The sequence below is a fragment of the Pteronotus mesoamericanus genome, unplaced genomic scaffold (assembly GCF_021234165.1).
Source record: "Pteronotus mesoamericanus isolate MK-2021 breed Mesoamerican mustached bat unplaced genomic scaffold, CSHL_Meso_final contig_101, whole genome shotgun sequence".
Lineage (NCBI taxonomy): Eukaryota > Metazoa > Chordata > Mammalia > Chiroptera > Mormoopidae > Pteronotus > Pteronotus mesoamericanus.
In genome coordinates this window covers 17,509,509-17,528,501 of record NW_026555001.1, presented here as the reverse complement: position 1 = coordinate 17,528,501, position 18,993 = coordinate 17,509,509, and the positions used below count along the sequence as shown (strand labels likewise).

The following is an 18,993-nucleotide window of genomic DNA, read 5'->3' as shown; positions in this document are numbered from 1 at the left end:
GAAAGGAACACTGCATCTGAACAAACGAAGGTGCGGTGGGCCTGAGCGCCAAACGCTAACTCACACCGGGAAGTTACTTTGGGAAAGGCTGTGATTCTGAGCCTGTTTTTACATTAACTGCTTAGTTGCATCTAGATTTGCTCTAACTTACACTGGGGAATTAATTCAGAGAATAATGTATGATTCTGCATTGTTTCCACTTATAATGCTTAATTTAATCAACATTTACTGTAACTCACAGAAATCCCCAGTTAGGTTTTAAAACCAGCCCACTTAGTGGTGTGTTCATCAAAGGAGCCTGGGGCAATGTGGCTAAGAGAGTTCTTTCGGTCGGCACAGCCTGCACACACAGGGAGGGTTATTCAGTCGGTGATGACTTGAAGGTGTTGGGATTGAGGGGCTGGGAACAGATACTGCTGGTTTCCTTCCCAGGCTCCCGACGTCACATGTATGAGATGGGGGCCACATCAATCGTCTTGGCTATTCCATCTGCTCCTTTGCCTCCAGAAGTCCTGGCTGTCGCCCTCTGCTGAGCACTGAGGAGTTAAAAGCAGCAGTGCTTCAAGATGCAGAGAACGAAGTGAGAAAGGGGCTCGGGCTGCCCGGCCTTCACTCTCGCAGGCCGTGGGCTCACTCCTGCGGCACCGGGCCAGCTGCAGGGCGCTGCATCCCTTCATTTCCGGGCTGTTTCTCTCCGACTGTCTCAGCTCCCAGCTTTCTTCAGTGACACAAATATCTGATAATTTCTTAGAACCCGGCTGGTTTTCCCATGTTTTCTGCTGTGACACCAATAGGATAACTAAAAATGGCACCGAGGGCCACTACAGGTGACCATTACGGAGTCGCACAAGAGATCTCTGTCTAGAGTATGTATTGTTTACGTGGTGAAAGGAGACATTCGCTAAGAACCAACACAAACAAACAAAAAAATGCAAACGCCCACTGGCCGGCACCTGGGGAGAGCACGCTAGGCTTTGCCGGCCCTGCTTTACTGGCGCTCTTAAAAGGTGACGCAGAGAGTTATGGTGCAGCACGCGGACAGACCTGCGAGAGCCACTGTAGGTGGCTAAGCCGGAGAGCGAGGAGCTGTCAGATCAGCCATTCTCAAACTGCTGGTCAGTACATTATCCAGTCATACAAAATCTTTCTTAGGAACTCAAAACTTAACCTAGAAGAATGTAAAGCAGCTCTGGCACACATGTGCGTGGGCTCAACCTTCCCTTGCACCCTTAAAAGCAGTTTGGAAAGCTGAGCCTTAGATGCCCGGTGCAGAGGACTGAGCGCCACTGTAGCCTCAGCATCTCAGCCCACACAGCCCTGGCGCTGAGGAGGTTCTCAATATTTGTCCACTAAATTAGAGTTCTTTTATTTAACTGGGACAGGCAACAAAGTTGCCAAACAATTAAGAGGGAATTTATAAAACTCTTTAGACACATCACATTATAAGTAAGTCTAATTAGTTTTCCCCTAACAAAAGAGTCTTTTAGAAATTTCTTTTTACTTTTGTAAATACCTAAAGGCACATCATGCATTACAGAAATTAATATGGAATTCATAAAAGCATTCGTAGGAAAATTACAGCTGCTGGCTCCTTTGTCATCTGCCTGCCCTTCTTAGAAATGGCTCTCCTACAGCGCTTTCCAAAGGCACTCAGACATAACAAATAAGACAATTACTTCATTTTCAAAAGTAGGCTTTGAGAAGATAGCACAAAAGTATAAAATAGCCTATTTTCTTAAAGTAATGATAGATTTCAAAACTAAGTGCATTTGAAAGTAGAATAGATGTTCTTTGTCCATTTAAATGATTCAGTCCTTGTATCCTTCAAGTTGGTTTTGGGTTACAGTTTTACATATGTATATATAAATAAAATTAGTCTCTGTTTTTCTATCTGGCCCAGGCCTAACTATGAAAGGAAAATTACAGCTATCCCCTCCAAGCTGCCAAGCTATGATAAATGTGGTAATAAGTGTATTATTTCCATGCCATGGGAGCTCATGATTATAATAAGCACCGTGTAATTTCTTATAGCAAAGATATACTATGAACAAGTTCCAAAATATACACACTTATTAACTAAGTGGAAAGACTACATTAATACAATCTTAGACATGAAACAACCACAACACTACCTGCTGCTTGCCCTCAAATTTCTAACCACATGCTGTCGTTCGGCCATTTCTAGAACAGACCCCTGTTCTAAACACAAGGGTATCATCGGCATTGACAAAGGTGTTTTTTTTTAAAGCAAGTATTACTCAAATGTACTGGCATGGTTAATAACTGGTTGATGTCATAGCAACTTTTAATGTAAGCATTTTATTTATTTCACCAACACGATGAGCTTTGGTTCCCTTATCTGCAAAGTGGAGATATCTACCTTCATTGAGTTATGAAGAGTTCATTATTAATAGACAATTCAACAAGTGACAACACTCTAACAAGTTCCCTGATGGCTAAGCACTGGACTGCACACTGAAGGCGTTGGAAGACAAAAAGGTGCCTGCTCTCATGAAGCTCAGTCTCTAGGACCCGCTACCACGAAATAATTCTTGACATGGTTCTACCACTGTTCTTCTCCCCCCACCACTGGTATCAAACAGGAGAAAGTTCAAGAGAAAACACTGACATGTTTTACAAAAAGCTCCAAGTTTACTAACAATAACATGTATCAAAGTTTCCAGCACATCATTTGGAACCTCAAATAAGAAATTACACTATATGTACTAATTAAAAAACAAAAAAAGGGTAGTGGTGGTGATTCATGGGGTTTCAGTCCAAAATGAGAGGAGAAAACGTTTACTTTGGTGGATCTGTGTTGATGCCATATTTCTCCTTGAGAAGTTTCAACTGTTCCTCCTTCTTCTTTGTGTCCATCTTCTGAAATGCCTGAAAATGTGGTAAGTACCAAAGTTAACAATTACCAATCTAGAGGCAAACGAACTGCACTCACAGCACTAGCCAGAAAAGAACTCGAGAGCACACATGTCCCCGAATGGTGCAGTTGGGCACTAACGCTTACACGGGCTCCCCACGCGATGAGAACCGTGGCTACACTTACCCTGTTGGCATTATAGTACAAAACCACGAGGTATCTGTTACAAACATTGAATCCTGACAGGTGATCACACGCATTCTTGGCATCGAAGATGTCTTCGTAGACCACATAAGCTGTCCCTCTAGTTTCTGGTGTGTTCCCCCTGCAGACGTGAATCAGAGAATTCAATACACATTTACCCGGAAACCATGAGCAGAAATAAACATTATGGACAGGTATCCTGGATAAGCCTGTAATTTCTTGGCTCAGGTAATTTTTGTTTTTAAGTAAATCAGCTACAGATTAAACTTACTGTACAGCAAGAATACTAACATAGCAACTAAAGAAGTCACAAGAAAGAACTAGGCTGAACCTTTGTCATGGTCTTCATGTTCTAGCCTTCGCTATTCTCATACTAAGAACCAGTTCTCAGTCTCACACTGGAAAGGAAGTATTGAGGAGGGATGGCTCCTATTAGCCAGCAGTATCTGAGTGGGGTGTTTTTTTTTTTTTTTTTTACTGTGCATTTATGCAACACAATCGGTACTTTATATACCGCGCTACCACCTGGAAACTAATACCTTGTTTCTAAGGACTTAGATCCCCCCCAGCCCCGCATTTTAATTATAGTTTCAATTCTTAAAGATAAGAGGATCTCCTCAATGCAGGAAATATGTTCCTGGGCAGTATTTTACTAAGGTTCATCAAATCCATAAAAAATAGACCAATATTGTAGGAGTGGGGGGCGGGAGGAGGAAGCCCCTACACCAAGACAGCAAAATTCTAAATGAGATTTGTATCAGAAAACAGTCAACCATCCTTTATGGCCAGAAAAGGATGTACTCCTACTAGAGAGTTAATGTAGTTTCTTCCGCTTTTCTTTAAAAAGCCCTTGCCTTTTTAAAATGCAATATAGTCAGCTCCTTACTTTTGTACATTCATTTTTAATACCACCTGCACTGTCATGCATAAAAGCCTGCTCCGCACAGGGAAAGGGCTGGGCTTCTGCAGAGACTGGGGCGGAAGCCCGCTCGTGGGTGGCGTTGTCCTCGGGCGAGTGCAGCGAGCCACGAGGCCGCTGGAAGTGGGAGCCGGGCCCTGCTCACAGGTATGTGGCTGCTGCTCATCTCCTCCCCTCATCTCACCAGCTTCTGTCAGGGGTGTAAGTAGGGAAGAGTGAGGAGCAACAAACTGCAGGCAGCAGACGGCCCTGTGCCTGTTAGTGGGAATGGTGGGCAGAGATGCTACTCAGCCATGTTCCGCTCCAACAGAGATGGCCCCCTCGCCTCCGTCTGTGTCCCAGCCACCCAAGGCAGCTGTGAGACAAGGTCTAAGACTGGTCTGCAACAGTCCCTGCATAGGTCAAGGAAAGGTAGTGGGCCACGGGAAGGGGGCACCCGGCTGGATCTGGACCAGGATGAGATGATCGCCTTGAGCCCCAGGCAGAGCTTGTGCTTCTGTGCAGGGGAGAGGACAGGCAGGGTGCCGGGGTGGTTGGGGTGCCAATATCCCCGAATGCCCTCACTTTGTCAGGCTGCGCGGGCCTGGTGAGGGATTCTACACTGCTCTTTATTCTCTGGGAAGTCTAACAGCTTTTGGAGTTTTGACTTTCAATTGTATGAAAACTGGGGATGCCCAAAGGAAAAAACACTGCACCAAAGATTCCCTCAAAAAAGTCTACCTAATTTTTCCTTGAAATGAAAACATTAAAAAAAAAAAAAAAGGAAAAAAAAGGAAAGAAACTTAAGGTTTTAAGTTCCTTAGAGCGAAGATTTTTTTTTTAAATTTTACCCCTACTGTGCTTCGTACATCACATGGGCTAATAAGAATTTGAAAGATAGAGACCTGCTTTCTCTCACATCCTTTCCCCAGGAAGCTAACTAAACAAGAGCATGTCTCTTTCTCCTTCTCACATCTTCTTAGGAAGAAGGGGGATCAGCACTAATCACATCTTAAAGACTCTTCCTCTTAAGTGTCCCAGCCCTAATTATCAACCTAGTATCTTGAGAACCATATTGTAATTTCAATTTTTAAAAGCATGTACTTGATAGCTACTACACGTTAGGCACTGAGCCAACATTATTTTCTTCAATGGTGGTAAAAGCTTGGAGCAGAAATAAGAATACCTAATCATGTAACTTAAGTTCTCTGAGCTTCAGTTGCTTCACGTGTCAAACAGTGACACAAGACTATCATATGCCCCATGCTACAGTCAAAAGAGTTAACAAGAAAGGGCTTAAAAAGTCCAAAGCACCATGCCAGTGTCTGCTATATGCCATGCAGGGTGACCAATCATCCCAGTTTGCCCAAGGTGGTCCAGTTTTTAGCACTGGAAGTTCACGTCCCAGAAAACCCCTGGGTCCTGGGCAAGCTGGGAAGGCCGGCCACCCTTGTGTTGGGTGCCAGTATGTTATAAAGTAGGAGCACAGCAATGGGACAGAAAAACCTCTTTTTCTTAATCTATAACTTGGACTCTAGCTCCTGCACACCAAACCCTTCTTTAACTTTGCTGATTTAAGCATCTCTTAATTGTCTAAGATCAATATATTTTGTAATACCTTCATAAATTAATCACAGCCACACTACCATTTTATATATTACTCACTTACTTATATACATTGGGTGGTTAGTTAACATGTATCAGGCATAACGAAACTTGTCAACACAAAATGAAAAGAATATATGGTACCCGCCCTGGGGGAGCGCGCAGGCTGGCAGGAGAAACCAGTGAGCCCGCAGGCAGCAAACGTGTGTATTAACTAGGAGAGATGCTCCTAGATGGTGCTATGGGAACACAGAAAAGGGTACAAATGCACAGGGGGAAGGAGATACTCAATGACAAAGTGCTGTCACAGCCATGTCCAATTTGATCCTCACTAAAATCCTTTTAAGAGAGCGGGTTAGGAAACTGTATTCATAGGACTTGGAGCTCAGCAAGGTTCAATGTTTTGTCCGGATTCACATGACTAACAGGTGTCCAGTTAGTATTAGAACCTAGGTCTTAACCAATTCAGTAAATTTATCATGCTGTATACCATTCTTTTATGTCTAGAACAGAATTTCTTAACCTGAGTCCATTAAAATCAGATGCAAATGTGTGTATTCTGTCGAAAGGGTCCAAAGCTTTTAGCAAATATTCAAAGAATCAAGACTCCCTAAAATGGACAGCTGATCTATACCACTTCATTTTTACCCCCACTTCAGTATCAGTGGTGACATATTTCTAGCTGTCAGTTCACTTCATGGAGGCACAGTGATCATTATGGAGGCACAGTCTCCAAGATCTCACAGAGCGCTAAAAGCCAAGAAAAGGCTCTCAGGCCATAAGAGAAAATTTATTAAGAAAGATATTTCGGGAGCATGTGAGATCTTCCCAGCATGTTGTCAGTTTGGCTCACATAAACGAAGAGGGGAGGGGTGGGGAGGGGTGGGGGAGAGAGGAGGGGAGGGGAGGATGGAGAGGGAAAGAGAGAGAGAGAGAGAGAGAGAGAAAAGAGAGACACTACAACTAAAAAATAACCTTAGATCTTTTAGATGGACTTCTTAGGTAATCAGCCCATTTATACTATTACGTGGGACAATGCCTGTGCAGTGTAGAAATTTAATTTAGAATCAGAAGATTTTATTCCTGAATAGCTGTGTGAAACTAGAAAGCTACTTTTCCGCTCTGGGCCTTGACGGTCTCATCTGTGAAACAGACACAGTATCAGCTCCACATGGGGCTGAATGACAGCGATGCACATAAAAGCACCTATTACAATAAATGGCAGTTAGCAGGCATTTAGTAGATGTTCAAAAAGTACCACTTGAAGGTATGAGCCCTTCAATTTAAATTTGGGTTTAGTTTAAATTAAAACATGAATTTGTGTTGCAATTATTTCCCCCCATACTTTTTTTAAGCACTGTTCTTTATCTGGTAGTATTATAAGTAATATGACTTTTTTTTTATTTCTCCAAATGAGACTATTTTTCTTTGGAAAACCAGAGACTTACTGAGTAAGCATGGTATTTTTAAAGATATTAGGGGAAGGGTCCCCTATACTTTTAAATCTTCCACAGAAAGCTGTAGTTGAAAAAAAAATCATTTTTCTCAGTTACTTCTATATGCCCTTACTCAGTATATTCAGTAAAGGAGACAGTGAAGACTGTTGAGAAAATTAGAGTTAATGCATATAGAGTTATGCATTAACTCTACGTTCTAAAAAAAACATAGCATAGTACTTGCCTTTACAAATAATAGGCATGCAGCATTTGTTCCTTCTTTTCCCTTCCTGTTCCCTCAAGCCATTCATTTTCTCTGTAATTTCACAACTAGTTGACTCTCATTGAGCTGGATCTTGAGGGTCTCAGTGGGTCTTTTTCCCTTAAAAGAAAAAAATCTCCCTGACTTCAATCTATTAGCCTCTAGGCTCTCAGTTAGGCCCCGCTGTCAGCTATAATTCCTAGATCATAGACTGTGTAATCATTTTCTTTAAGTGACATTTCAAAAGTCTCAGTAAACTCACACTCTGATTTGACGAATAGGTCCGTATTTCCCAAATATATCATACATTTCTTCAGCTGTGATTTTGTAAGGCAAATTTCTTATATACAAAATCCGATTTACTTCAGGTGGAAGTCGAATCTAAAATGAGAAATATATATTGTCATTATAATCAAGAGAAAGTGATGCCATTTAATAAATATCCTCATAATAAACAAGAAATTCTCATAATAAAAAATTATAAATTAAAAAGAAAGCCAAGCCCTGGCCCAGTGGCTCAGTTGGTTGGAGCATCATCCTGTACACCAAAAAGTTGTGGGTTTGATCCCCAGTCAGGGCACATACCTAGGTTGCGGGTTCAATCCCCAGTCGGGGAGCATACAGGAAGCAATCAATCAATGTTTCTTTCTCACATTGATGTTTCTCTCTCTCCCTTCTTCTCTCTCTCTAAAAATCAGTAAACATATCCTCAGGTGAGGATTTAGACACAAAAAAAGCCAAGAATAAGAATTATAACCTGATATTACTGAGAACGGCATGCTCTTTGGGAAAGCAGTGGGGCACTGGTTTTCAGGAAGGTTCCTAGTAAGAACGAATAAAGGCTACCACAAAAACCATGCTTTCGGTCGGTACACTTATTATTTATTTATTTTTGATTGCCAACATGACTGGTTTCTTTTATTCCTCCAACGAGCAGTTTGCTTATGTACTGCCATTGTTACACAAAACAAAATACTTAAAAAAACATATTTATTTATTTATTTTTAGAGAGACGGGAAGGGAGGGAGGAAGAGAAGGAGAGAAACATCCATTGGTTGCCTCTCACACATGCCCCCAACCAGAGACCTGGCCGGTAACCCAGGTAAGTGCCCTGACAGGTAATCGAACCAGCAACCTTTCAGTTCACAGGCAGTGCTCAATCCACTGAGCCACGACAGCCAGGGCCAAAACAAAATACTTATTTGGCTCCCTTTTCATTCTTTCAACAAATATTTACCGAGCACCTTCTTTATGTATACACCAGGCTAGGTAATATTATGGGTACACAGTGAAGGAAAAAAGACCAGCTTTCTGCCTTCTCCAAACTTATTAGCTCTCTTGCTTTTTTTTTCTTCTTCAGTTAAGCATCTGGAAAGAGGAAGTCTATAATTACTACTGCCTCCTATTCTTTACTTCACTGACACTTACCAGCCTACCACAACCCAGCTTCCAACCCAAAAATGATGAATGTGTTTTTACACACTAAGACCTTTACTTGCAGCATTCAAGTCTGATCATACTTGACTTCTCTGAGCCTCTGATACCATTAACTGTGACCTTGATACTCTCTATTTTCTTGGCTTTCTCCTAATTATCTGGCTAATTAATTCTTCTTAGTCTTCTTTGCCATTAAAATATGCTCTTCCAGCCCTGGCCAGGTAACTCAGTTGGTTAGAGTGCCATCCAACATACCAAGGTTGCAGGTTCGATCCTGTCAAGGCACACACAAGAATCAACCAATGAATGCATGCGTAAGTAGAACAACAAATCGATGTTTCTCTATCTCTCCCCCTCTTTTTCTCTCCTTAAATCAATTTTTGAAAAATATACTCTTCCACAGAATTTTATCTTTAGACTTGTCTTGACCCTTTGTATAAATCCCCCTGAACTCTACACCTCCACACTGTCTCTTAACCGCAACATGATTTCCACATTGATGTGATGACTCTCAAATATGTATCTCCCACCCAGATTCTGTGCTCCTTATTAACATATTTAATTACATAATAGACCTTAATTTGCTTACTATTTATTAAACTGGCAACTATGCCAGGCATTAAGCTGCGTTGTAAAAATGGAAGAATAACATACTTATTCCCTGTCCTCAAACTAGTAGTGGTGACAAACAGTAAACAGATAAGTATAATAAAGCTTTAGATTTTAAGGCTCAAGGATATGCAGATAGATAATCAACACTGTCTATCACAGTACACTCCACGAGCAAACCTCCTTTCTCCCACTGCGAGACACTCCATCCCACTTTCTCTTCTCACACCTTACGACCACCACTCGCCCTCACATCTGAGTTGGGCTGTATTCTCTTCCCTGCCCACACTAGGAGATGACCCTGGTTCTTGCTTTCTGGAAGAAATAGATATGACCCAGTGGTAAGGCCCTTATCTTCATATCGCTAAACCTGCCAACTTGCATCCATCCATATGCACCCACTTTCCCTCAGTCCTCTGGCAACCCCTCATCTACTCCAATCCACTCCTGAACTTAATCCACCTTTCTCCTGCATCATCAGTTTCTCTCACTTACTAGATCATTCCCATGGGCATACAAATACACCTTATATCGCACAGCTTAAAAAAGAAAAAAGTTATCATCCAATTTCTCTTATGCCTATTTACATGAACATTTGTGCGAACAACTGTCTCCCCTTTCTCAACCTCCACCCTCTTTTCGCCCCACCACAACTAAGTTTTCATCCACTGAAATGAAAATCACCAAGGTCACCGAAACTCTCCATCTCACCATGCCCAATATCTGTCTTCATCTTAATGTACTTCTCATCATCTTAGAGTTTGAGCACTCCTTTTTGAGATTTTTTTTTAGGTTTCCGTAACGCCCCATTCTCTAACATAAGAATGTACGCAGTAGGGCTTTTTGTTTTATTCACTGCCATATCTCTAATACCCAGACTAGTGTCTGGCACGTAGGAGCTATTCAATAAATATAACTGATGAATTGTTTCCTATCTCGCAAGTCTGGTACATTGTAAGTGCTCAAAAATATTGTTGAACTAAAACACGAAGGCTCCAAAAAGCTCCCTGATGAGGAGACTCCCAGGGTCTAATTACCTGTTATTTATCTTAATTAAGCCATTAAGTTATTTATTGTGGACCCATCTGTGCTATTGACCTTTAAGCCGAGAAGATACTGACGCCAGGTTCTAGGTGCAGGTAAAGGAACAAAGGCTGTAGTGTTAATACTACCACTAACGCCAGGATAAGAGACTGAAGGAACTCTCAAACGGGATGGGGGCGGAAAGATGACTCAAGGATCTTATCTCTAAAAACCGGGAGAGACTGAAACCCTCTCCGACACCAGAGTAACTTCCGGGCTCCCTCGCCCTGGAAACGGAGCAGGGCCAAGAATGCTCCGATCCCCGCCACCGAGAAAGTCGAGCAGCCGAGTCCCCCCCTCTTCGGCAGAAGTCTCCGATACTCACGTTCGCTCTCTTAGCCGCTTGCATCGCCATCTTGGCGGGCTGATGAGGTGACCGCAGTTAATGCTGAAATTCCCCCCTTACTCCTCCGGAGCTCACTCAGCTTTAAGCCCAATACAGCGACAGGCGCAGGAAATCAATATCCAGGCCCCGCCGGAAGCTGTTATACAACACGCCGGAATACCCTTGTCTTACGTGGAGACGTGTTGACGCAGCCTAGCCTTCCGAAAAGACTCCGGGGCAAAACAAGCCGGAGTTAGCAAGGAGGCCGGAAGGTTGAGAAGCGAGGGACCAAGGCGCTTCCGGCGCCGCACAGAAAGGGGCGGAGCCCGGATTTAAGAAGAGACGCTATTCCTGCTTGGGCGGTCCTCAGAAGAGGAAGCTGGCCGGAGGGGGCGGGGCCTGAGGCGAGCGGCTAGAGATGGGGATACTCAGGTGAGTTCCGGAAGGGGGCGGGGCTTGGTGTTAATCCCTGGATCGCTGGGAACGCGCGGTGGGTGTGGAGAACGGGTGGGTGGGGCCGGTCCTCGGACGGTGCGCTGTGTCTGGCCTTTCCTGGAACCCCCGCCGCAATGCCCATCCCGTCCCGTCTCCCACCTCATCCCCGCCCAGGTGACCTCAGTCCGCGCGCTGGGACCGCCCATCGTGAGCCGGTTGCCCTTTAAGTACACTCTGTTTATTTCCTTAGAACAGCTTTACACGGATCGACTGATGAGGCCCGGGGAGGCCAGTGGGTTGCAGGAGCGTGGGGTAGCAGTCGGTCTCTTGCCTACATACAATGAATTTTCAACAAGCTTGCTCTGGGGAGGCCTGAGGTACCCGTTCCCTGTATTGTACTCCTTCACTGGGGCAGCTCCAGGACGATTTTGCCCACGTGCTGATTACTCTCCATGTACTTATGGGCCTCTTGGATTTCAGCCACGGGGTAGACTCGGTCCACAACCGGCCGTAGACGATGGGGGCTCTCCGTGGAGAAGTGGGGCACAACTTGTTCTGTAAAAGCCTTCACCAGCGTTTGCTTGTACTGAGATAAAGAAAAGGAGACCATCAGCCTGGACAGAGGCCTTACCTTGCTACTTCCCATCCTGCTTAGCCTTCGTGCTCTCTGTGAAATGCGTACCCATCTGAAAAAGCACACAGGGGTACCTAACCCCTTCATTGGCAGCTTGTATGTGTATGCCCCCCAATGTGTAACCTCTGTTCTGTACCAGATAAAGGCTGAAGTCTGGAGTAAAATATTAGTGCCACCGACAGCCTAAGGAGTGTTTTTTTGTTAAGTAAAGGTTTCAAGCAGGAGGCAGCCACAGACAAGTCTTAGATAGGCTTGGTTCAAAAGGGATGTTTAAGCTCTGCTATCCCCCAGTTGGTGTGAAACCTTATGTTGGAAAAAGTTCCCAAAGCTGACACATAGAGAATATTTCAGTCTGAAGGTAGAGGCTTACTTACCTAAGAGGCTTTCTTAGCCTACTGAAAAGAGTTGTGCCTTTCAAAATAGAGTCTTGAAACTATTAGAAGTACTTCCTAATATGGTCAATGCTTTGTTCATTCTGTTAGAAAGACTCCCCTGGCCTCATATATGCAGTGTTAGCTACCCGCTTTCCAAGGTGTTGAGGCTTCTATTGACCAATTGAAATTAGTTCCATGGAACTAGGTTAACTGTTTATCCATAGAGAGGCAGGTTTCTACTTAGGCTTCCTAACTTAAGATGTGGCATATCTTTCATTCTTTGGGGTCATGGAAATGAACCACACTTCTCTGGGTAACAGTTTTTTTGGGGGGTTTTTTTTCTCGCTCATCACTCACCTTTTTGTCTCTAGATCTCAGCAGACTGCTGATCAGACTTCCTCGTTTAAAAAGTAGTTTTGAAAGTAGAGGCCCATTGACTTCATTTCCTCCCATCAGACCATAGAGAACCCAGCGACCATCAACAGCCAGGCAGTTGACATTTTTCTCCCAGTAGGATCCTCCTATGCAGTCTAGAATGAGGTTGATTCCAGCACCTTCCACATGAAACATAATTTGTGATGCTAGTCAGACACACGAAGCTTGGTGCAAAATAAGATTCCATGGTATATTTGTGGATATATAGGTATAAGTAAATACAGGCACAAATGGTATATCTGTAGATTGGAACTAGAAACACTGCATATAGAAACACTGTAAATGTAGTTTAGGTAGCTGAACCCTATCATACATACAGGAAATAGTTCATCTTTTATGATCTCTAACCACAGCAAGTGGGAAATGTGGCAACACCATGACCTGGTACCTCATGCCAATCCCCACGTAACTAGAGAACCCACTGGCACCTAGGCATGAGTGAGAACAGGATGGGAACTCCACCCCATGCGACAGGGGAGGTCCACCCCAGGCCAGTAGTTCAGAGCTAAGTTATGAAGTGTCTGCACTGGATTGTGTGACTTGTCGTTTTGCTAGCTTTGGTGTCATCTCTCCTTTTTGACTCGTGGAGAAATGGAAAGGGATGTTCCAAAAATATTCAAACTTGCCTTTGGAATACAGAGGCTCATCCAGTTAAGAAGCCACCACCCAGCCCTACTACAACCACCTCCAAACTGGTCTCTGTCCCATGTCTCCTTTTAACTCACTGTGTGCTGGCTGGCTGGGAATAAGAGGTCATGGATAATTCCAGGCCAATTCGGTATGGATAACCAGTTTCTAAAACGTGTATGAATCATATCACAAGGACTGTCTTCATCCCAAATACTGCGTGCCTGTCTCCAGAGGTCAAACACCAGAGAACTAGAACTTGACCAGGGCATCCGTTGCACATTTAGCCGAGGCAAGACAGATCTAGGCTCTGGCTACCTTCAGGCGGGTAAGGGTTTTATTTAATCACCTCTGAAATTTCTGCTGAGCTGCAGAAACTGTGGTTTACCTTTGGTGAATTTCATTGCTGCTTCAGAAAAGTCCTCTTCCTTATAATTAAATCCAGCAGCTGCTCCAAGTTTTTCTGCCATTTGAATCTTGTCCAGGGAGCCAGCTGTGACCAGGGGAACAGCTCCAGCTAACCGGGTGAGCTGGATGGCAGCTGTGCCCACCCCACTTAATCCTGCGTGGATTAGCACAGAGTCTCCGGCCTGAACATTTCCTGTGACACAAAGTATAGGAACCATTCTCTTTACTTTGCAACTGCTACACAGTGTCCACATAGGCATATTCTATCATGATCACCAGGCTCTGGGACCAACAAATGCTGAATTGCTTGCTCACTTTAGAGAACATAGTGATAGTTCTTTTTTTGTCTTATCACCTCTGGTCAAAGTGGGAAACAACCTTTTGAGTTATTAGCAGCCACATCCGTAATTTCCTGTTTTACCTATGAAATACTAGCAAAATGCACATCTCTGATCTGTCCCTGCTAAGGAAGAATAACCACCATTCCCACTGTCGCCGCCAGAAGCCAGTCCCTCTTCAGTCTGACGCTGGCCTCCTGCTGATCTCACTGGTCCAGGCACCACACACCAGCCGCCAGGCTCCTCCTTCTAAAGTGGAGTTTTCATTATGTCGCTTTCTCCTCAAAAGGTAATGTGGCTCTCGATGGGCTTTTGTATCAAGTTCAAACAGCCTGCAATTCAAGGCCACCACAATCTAGTCCCAGCCTCATTTTTCTCAAGTGATAATTGGCATCCTTCACTTCTGAGTGGAGCAGCCAAACTCACCTTTCTCTCTCACAAAGAAAGAAAAAGACACTTAGACCATGGCTGCCTTCCGTCCATGACAACTCTACCTCCCACTTCAAGTCCTTCTCTTCCAGAAAGCCTTCTCTGACCACCTTTGCCCACACCCTTCTGAACTCCACGGTTGTCTAATTGTTGTGAACACGGTGTCCTCCCCGTCACTCTGAGCTCCCCGAGGAGTCTTCCCGGACCCCCCTTGCCTGACCCCGTGGCTAGCCTCAGCGGGGCTGGGGAGGGATAAGGCTGACTGAGTGGCCCCTCTGCTGCACTAGGCTCCCTGAGAGAAGCTCGGTGTGACTTTGAGAAGTGGGGATGACTGGCGGGCCAGCGCGGGGACGCGTGCACAGGCCGTCTGTCCCGTGCTTTCCTGGCTTGCTTTCTATCTGCTCACCAGCACTTTGAGCCTCAACTCTCACGCCATTGCTAACATGGTAGGAGGACATGACACAGCTGGTGGCACAGCAGGGCAAGGTGCTGGGTTTAGGGACGGCTCAGGGGTCAGGACAAAGCTGCCCTGCAGGACTACTGGGTTTTGAGGTGGCTAAGTCAGGAGGGAATTGAGCCATGTTGAATGGAGTAGGCGTTGGGGTGCGGGTGCGGGTACGGGGGGCTCCTCACCCACAAGATGTAGCAGCTGGAAGGCGGTGAGCCAGGCCTCTGGGATGGCTGCAGCCTGGGGCAGGGTCAGTCCTGCTGGGATGGGCATGAGGAACCCTTCAGGGACAGTGACATATTGAGCCTGACCCCCGCCAGGCAGCAGGGCCATGGCTGGGTCCCCGATCTTCCAGTGTCCCTGGCAGCCAGGCCCCAGCTCTGCCACGTGTCCAGATGCCTCGACGCCCAGAATGGTGCTGGCTCCTGGGGGTGGGGCATACTGGCCCTGTCTCTGCAGAGAGAGGGGTGGATTAAGTGGTGAGCACAACCGGAAATCTGGGTACCACCATCCGCGGCCTCTTCCCATGTCCCGCCCCCCCCCCTCCCCGCCATTCTCTGCTACAGAAAATTCAGGATGAAGTCAGGGTTTTTTTTAAAGCAGGAAAAGAGAGAAGAGGTCATTTGTTCCATGCAAATAGGAGACAGTAGGTCACATAATCAGTGGATGCCACACCTAGTAAGGTCTTTTGCTTTTCCCCTCATCTAAACCCCCTGTTTTACAAATGGAGAAACTGAGGCCTAGGCAGGGAAATGCCTGGTCCAAGGTTGCAAAGTAAATTGGGAGCAGGAGTAGGAACAAAAATACGGACTCCTAAGTGATAGTTACTGCATATCAAGTGCCAGGCTCTTACTCACTGGGATCCTCGGAAGCCTCTGGCCAGGGCTATGGACCAGAGGACTGGACCAGGAGATGCATCAGAACCTCTGAGGAGCTTTTTCAAAACACACATACAAGCTTGGGTGCCAGTTATGCTGATTTTGAGAGAATGCCCCAGGCGACCCTGCCGTGCATTTCTCAGTCACCCCACCCAGGGCAGTGGGTCCAGTTTAGCTCTTCAAATAGCAGATAGGAGAAAATTCTGAGTGCTGCTCCCTGCCTGCTCTGGGACCCTTAGAGTGGAAAGGGTGCAGACTTTGAGGGTACAAAGACCTCGGTTTGAATCATAGCCCCCCAGGGCTATTAGTGTTGTGGTCTTGGGCGTATTGCCTAACCTCTGGGACTCAGTTTCCTTACCTGTAGAATACACATGGTGAACAGGGCCGCCTGAAGAGCCAGCGAGACAGAGCATGGCCTAACATACACCCCCCCCCCAACAAATGTCACCCCTTTCCTTATCTGGGAGCCTGAGCAGACTGTGGACTGACTCAGGGTGAATGCTGCTTTGCAAATACTGTATCCCTGTATTTTGTGTAAGCGTAGGAGATTAAATGGTTCCGGGGCTCAGAACCCCCAGCATGCACTCAGCACACACCTCACAGGAGCACTACTGGCAGTGCTGAAGGTCATTCCTTATCTGCCCGAATGCTTACCGAAGGCTTGGAGTCCCGCCCGGCTCCCCGAGTACCTGGAGTATGTCCGCCCGGTTCAGGGCGCTGGCTGCCACCTTCAGGAGGACTTCTCCCTCTCCCGGGCTTGGCTTGGCCACTTCCTTCAGGTAGAGGTTTTCTGGCCCTCCTGGCTGGTCAAAGTGTACAGCTAGCATGGTTCCTGAGGACGCAGAGCAGCGTGAGGCGGGGAGCCTGAGAGTCTTCAAGGGGTGCAGCGCAGAAACCTTATTTTCTTTAACCTGGCCTTTTATTTATTTATTTTTCCTTCGACTCAAAATACCCTCACCAGTAATGTCAGGATCAAACTACGGAGACAGGATTAAACTTCCTATCTCGGCCTCATTGGGGTTTAGGTCCGAACCCAGGAAAGCAGAACCGACGCGCAGAACAACCCCCGCGAGGCTGGACAGAGCACCCCCACGGCTGACATCAGGACCGGTGCGATGATCAACTGCCCCTACCCTCGCACTCACCAGCCACTGGGGACCAGGACCCAAAGGCCTTTAGTCACCATGACTCGTGATTTTTCCCCTCTACAGGGTGGGGCCCAAGTAGGTTTGGGGCGCGGCAACAGTAGGCATGCAGTGGTTCGTGTGGAAAATAATACAATCATTAAGTAATAGTACGAAAAGAAACAGTGTTTCACTTAGTCAGAACTGTAAGCCTACTGTCACCCCACCCTGTATAATCCATCCCCTGGAAGCCGTCGGAGAGTCAGGTTGGAGCACGCGAACTACTTTGCAGGGTGCAGGGAAAAGGACCCCTTCAGCCCGGTACGGGGAGCACAGCTCCCGAGCGCGCACTGCCCCTGCCACCGGCCTCCTCTCCTCGGTTTCTTCGGGGTCCGCCCCGTGCCCTCCTTCTTCTGAGGTCCCGGCTGATCCAGACGGGCCCCATGCAGAGGACCCAGACTGGGACAGAGCGAGTGAGGTAGGATGGCCTTACCGGGTGGCTGCTGTGGAGCAGGGGAACACTGAGGATCAGGAGGCAAACTGCATTCCCACCAGACTGGAATCCCCACCCAGCCTGTGTCAGCTGGCGTGACAGCCCAGGAACCTTATTTTCATTAATCTGGACTTTTATTTTTAGATTTTTTTCTTTGACTCAGACTGGCCTCACCTAGCGCCCTGACTCACCCACCAATCTTTCCCTTGCTCAATCAGCAAGCCCCCAGGACAATGAGGTTCTGGTCAAGAACCAGTAGTCTCAGGACCACGTTCCTGAGTCTAGTGACTACTGCGGCAGACGTAAACTTTCTACCTTGGCCTTGGCTGTGCTGTGGCTCCGGACCCAGGAAAGCAGAACCATCCCCTAGAACAAGTCCTTGCCAAGTTGGACAGAACACCTCCAAGGCTGAAATCAGGACCGATGCAACGACCCATTACCCCCACTCACCAGTCAGTAGAGACCGGGACCCAGACTCCAGGAGTCACCCTGACTAATGACTTTTTCCCTACCAATCCATCCCCTGGAAGCCTTGCGGAGCCGGGTCTTTGAGCACGAGCTACCCGTTACTCCCGGCATGGCGCCACCTCCTTAATAAATCCTTACTTGCTTGGTTGCAAACTCCTGTTCGTGTCTTACGCGCGCAGGCAAACGGACCCCTTCAGTCCGGTGACAGGAGCCCAGCGGCCCGGACCATGCTGCAGGGCCCCTGCTGGCCAGCGGCGTCGTTTTGTCCCTCTTTGCAAGGTGTGCCCCGCCCCTCACCCCTTCCTCCGGGGTCCCAGTGGATCCAGACCCTACACAGGGGACATGGATTGGGGCAGGGTGAACGAGGTAGGGATGGCCTTACCTGGTGACTGGGTGGATGCTGCGGAGCAGGAAAACAGAGCACAAGGCAACTTCCACCCGCTCTGAGTTGGACTCCCACCCCCTGCCTCTGCCCCGCCCTCCGGTCACCGGCGCCGAGGGAGCTCCCACCTACTGGCTGCTCCAGGCGGCGCTGCGATGCCTGTGGGCCCCGGAGCAGAAGCCCGAGCTCTGGCGCTGCCTGGCGGTTGCCGTCGATCTGCTGTCCTGCCGACGGGGCCGAGCGGGCAGCGGGCAAGGGGTGGGGCCGGCCGGGACCAACCCCTCCTTCCTCTCGGCTTCCCCCCTCCGGCCTCAGAACGCGGAGCTGGTGACAGCAATCGAGATTTCCTTTTCCTCTGAGCCTCTGGACACTAGTCCTCTCGGCCTGACAGGAAACGCTGCCCCCACCTCTTACTGCGAGAAGAGAAAACTTCTCTCTCTCTCGAAGGAGCTGGACCTGTACTCGGTGCTCGTGGCCCCTTAGGCTGCGGGTCTGGCGGCCTGCCCTCCTTGTGGCCGGGCACCCCGAGAGGGATGGGCAAGCAGCGTGGCGCTGGGAGGGAAGGGGGGTCATCAGAAAAGAAGGGGCGGGCAAAGCAGCCCCGAGGTCCTCGTCCCTTGAGGCCGCCCCTCCTCCCCGCTTCCCTGGGCTGGGGTAGCGCCCCCGGAAGGTGCCGCCGCCACATGAGATAGTTTGGCCTGGTTGGAAGCGGTACCAGTAGACTGCCTCAGCGTTTCCCAGCCTGGGCGTTATTGGCATTTTGGGCTAGATGATGCGTGGCTGTGA

At 47.2% G+C, this 18,993-nt stretch overlaps 2 protein-coding genes and 1 long non-coding RNA gene across 6 annotated transcripts; 1 reads left to right on the top strand and 2 right to left on the bottom strand.

The window, feature by feature from the left end:
• Positions 1–102: 102 nt before the first annotated feature.
• On the bottom strand, positions 103–10,985 carry SF3B6 (splicing factor 3b subunit 6). The gene is made up of 4 exons (XM_054569108.1): positions 10,735–10,985; positions 7,543–7,661; positions 3,062–3,200; positions 103–2,889 (listed from the first exon to the last, which is right to left on the bottom strand). The coding sequence occupies exons 1-4, from the start codon at positions 10,762–10,764 to the stop codon at positions 2,800–2,802; spliced, it is 378 nt and encodes a 125-aa protein (XP_054425083.1). The 5' UTR covers positions 10,765–10,985; the 3' UTR covers positions 103–2,799.
• A 108-nt stretch (positions 10,986–11,093) lies between these two features.
• On the top strand, positions 11,094–11,976 carry LOC129065169 (uncharacterized). The gene is made up of 3 exons (XR_008528553.1): positions 11,094–11,166; positions 11,420–11,546; positions 11,650–11,976. It is a non-coding gene; the product is annotated as an uncharacterized LOC129065169 (long non-coding RNA).
• TP53I3 (tumor protein p53 inducible protein 3) lies at positions 11,540–18,429 on the bottom strand. Of its 4 annotated transcripts, none has more exons than XM_054566388.1 (6): positions 18,336–18,429; positions 16,430–16,572; positions 15,048–15,315; positions 13,628–13,840; positions 12,535–12,731; positions 11,540–11,755 (listed from the first exon to the last, which is right to left on the bottom strand). In XM_054566388.1, exons 2-6 carry the CDS (start codon positions 16,565–16,567, stop codon positions 11,573–11,575), a joined length of 999 nt encoding a protein of 332 aa, XP_054422363.1. In that variant the 5' UTR covers positions 16,568–16,572; positions 18,336–18,429; the 3' UTR covers positions 11,540–11,572. The 4 variants fall into 4 exon arrangements, with proteins under 4 accessions (XP_054422363.1, XP_054422373.1, XP_054422367.1 ...); XM_054566398.1 differs by having other exon boundaries at positions 18,340–18,349; XM_054566392.1 differs by lacking the exon at positions 18,336–18,429 and adding an exon at positions 18,208–18,273.
• Positions 18,430–18,993: the final 564 nt, after the last annotated feature.

Excerpts from the sequence above, each read along its gene's own strand:
- SF3B6 (XM_054569108.1), bottom strand. The coding sequence starts at position 10,764 with ATGGCGATGCAAGCGGCTAAGAGAGCGAAC. Across the intron at positions 7,662-10,734 it reads AAGCGGCTAAGAGAGCGAAC|ATTCGACTTCCACCTGAAGT; the intron begins GTGAGTATCGGA and ends TTCTCATTTTAG. Across the intron at positions 3,201-7,542 it reads CCTATTCGTCAAATCAGAGT|GGGGAACACACCAGAAACTA; the intron begins GTGAGTTTACTG and ends TCACGTCTGCAG.
- TP53I3 (XM_054566388.1), bottom strand. The coding sequence starts at position 16,567 with ATGCTAGCTGTACACTTTGACCAGCCAGGAGGGCCAGAAAACCTCTAC. Across the intron at positions 15,316-16,429 it reads ACCGGGCGGACATACTCCAG|AGACAGGGCCAGTATGCCCC; the intron begins GTACTCGGGGAG and ends CTCTCTCTGCAG. Across the intron at positions 13,841-15,047 it reads CCAGCTGCTACATCTTGTGG|GAAATGTTCAGGCCGGAGAC; the intron begins GTGAGGAGCCCC and ends TTTGTGTCACAG.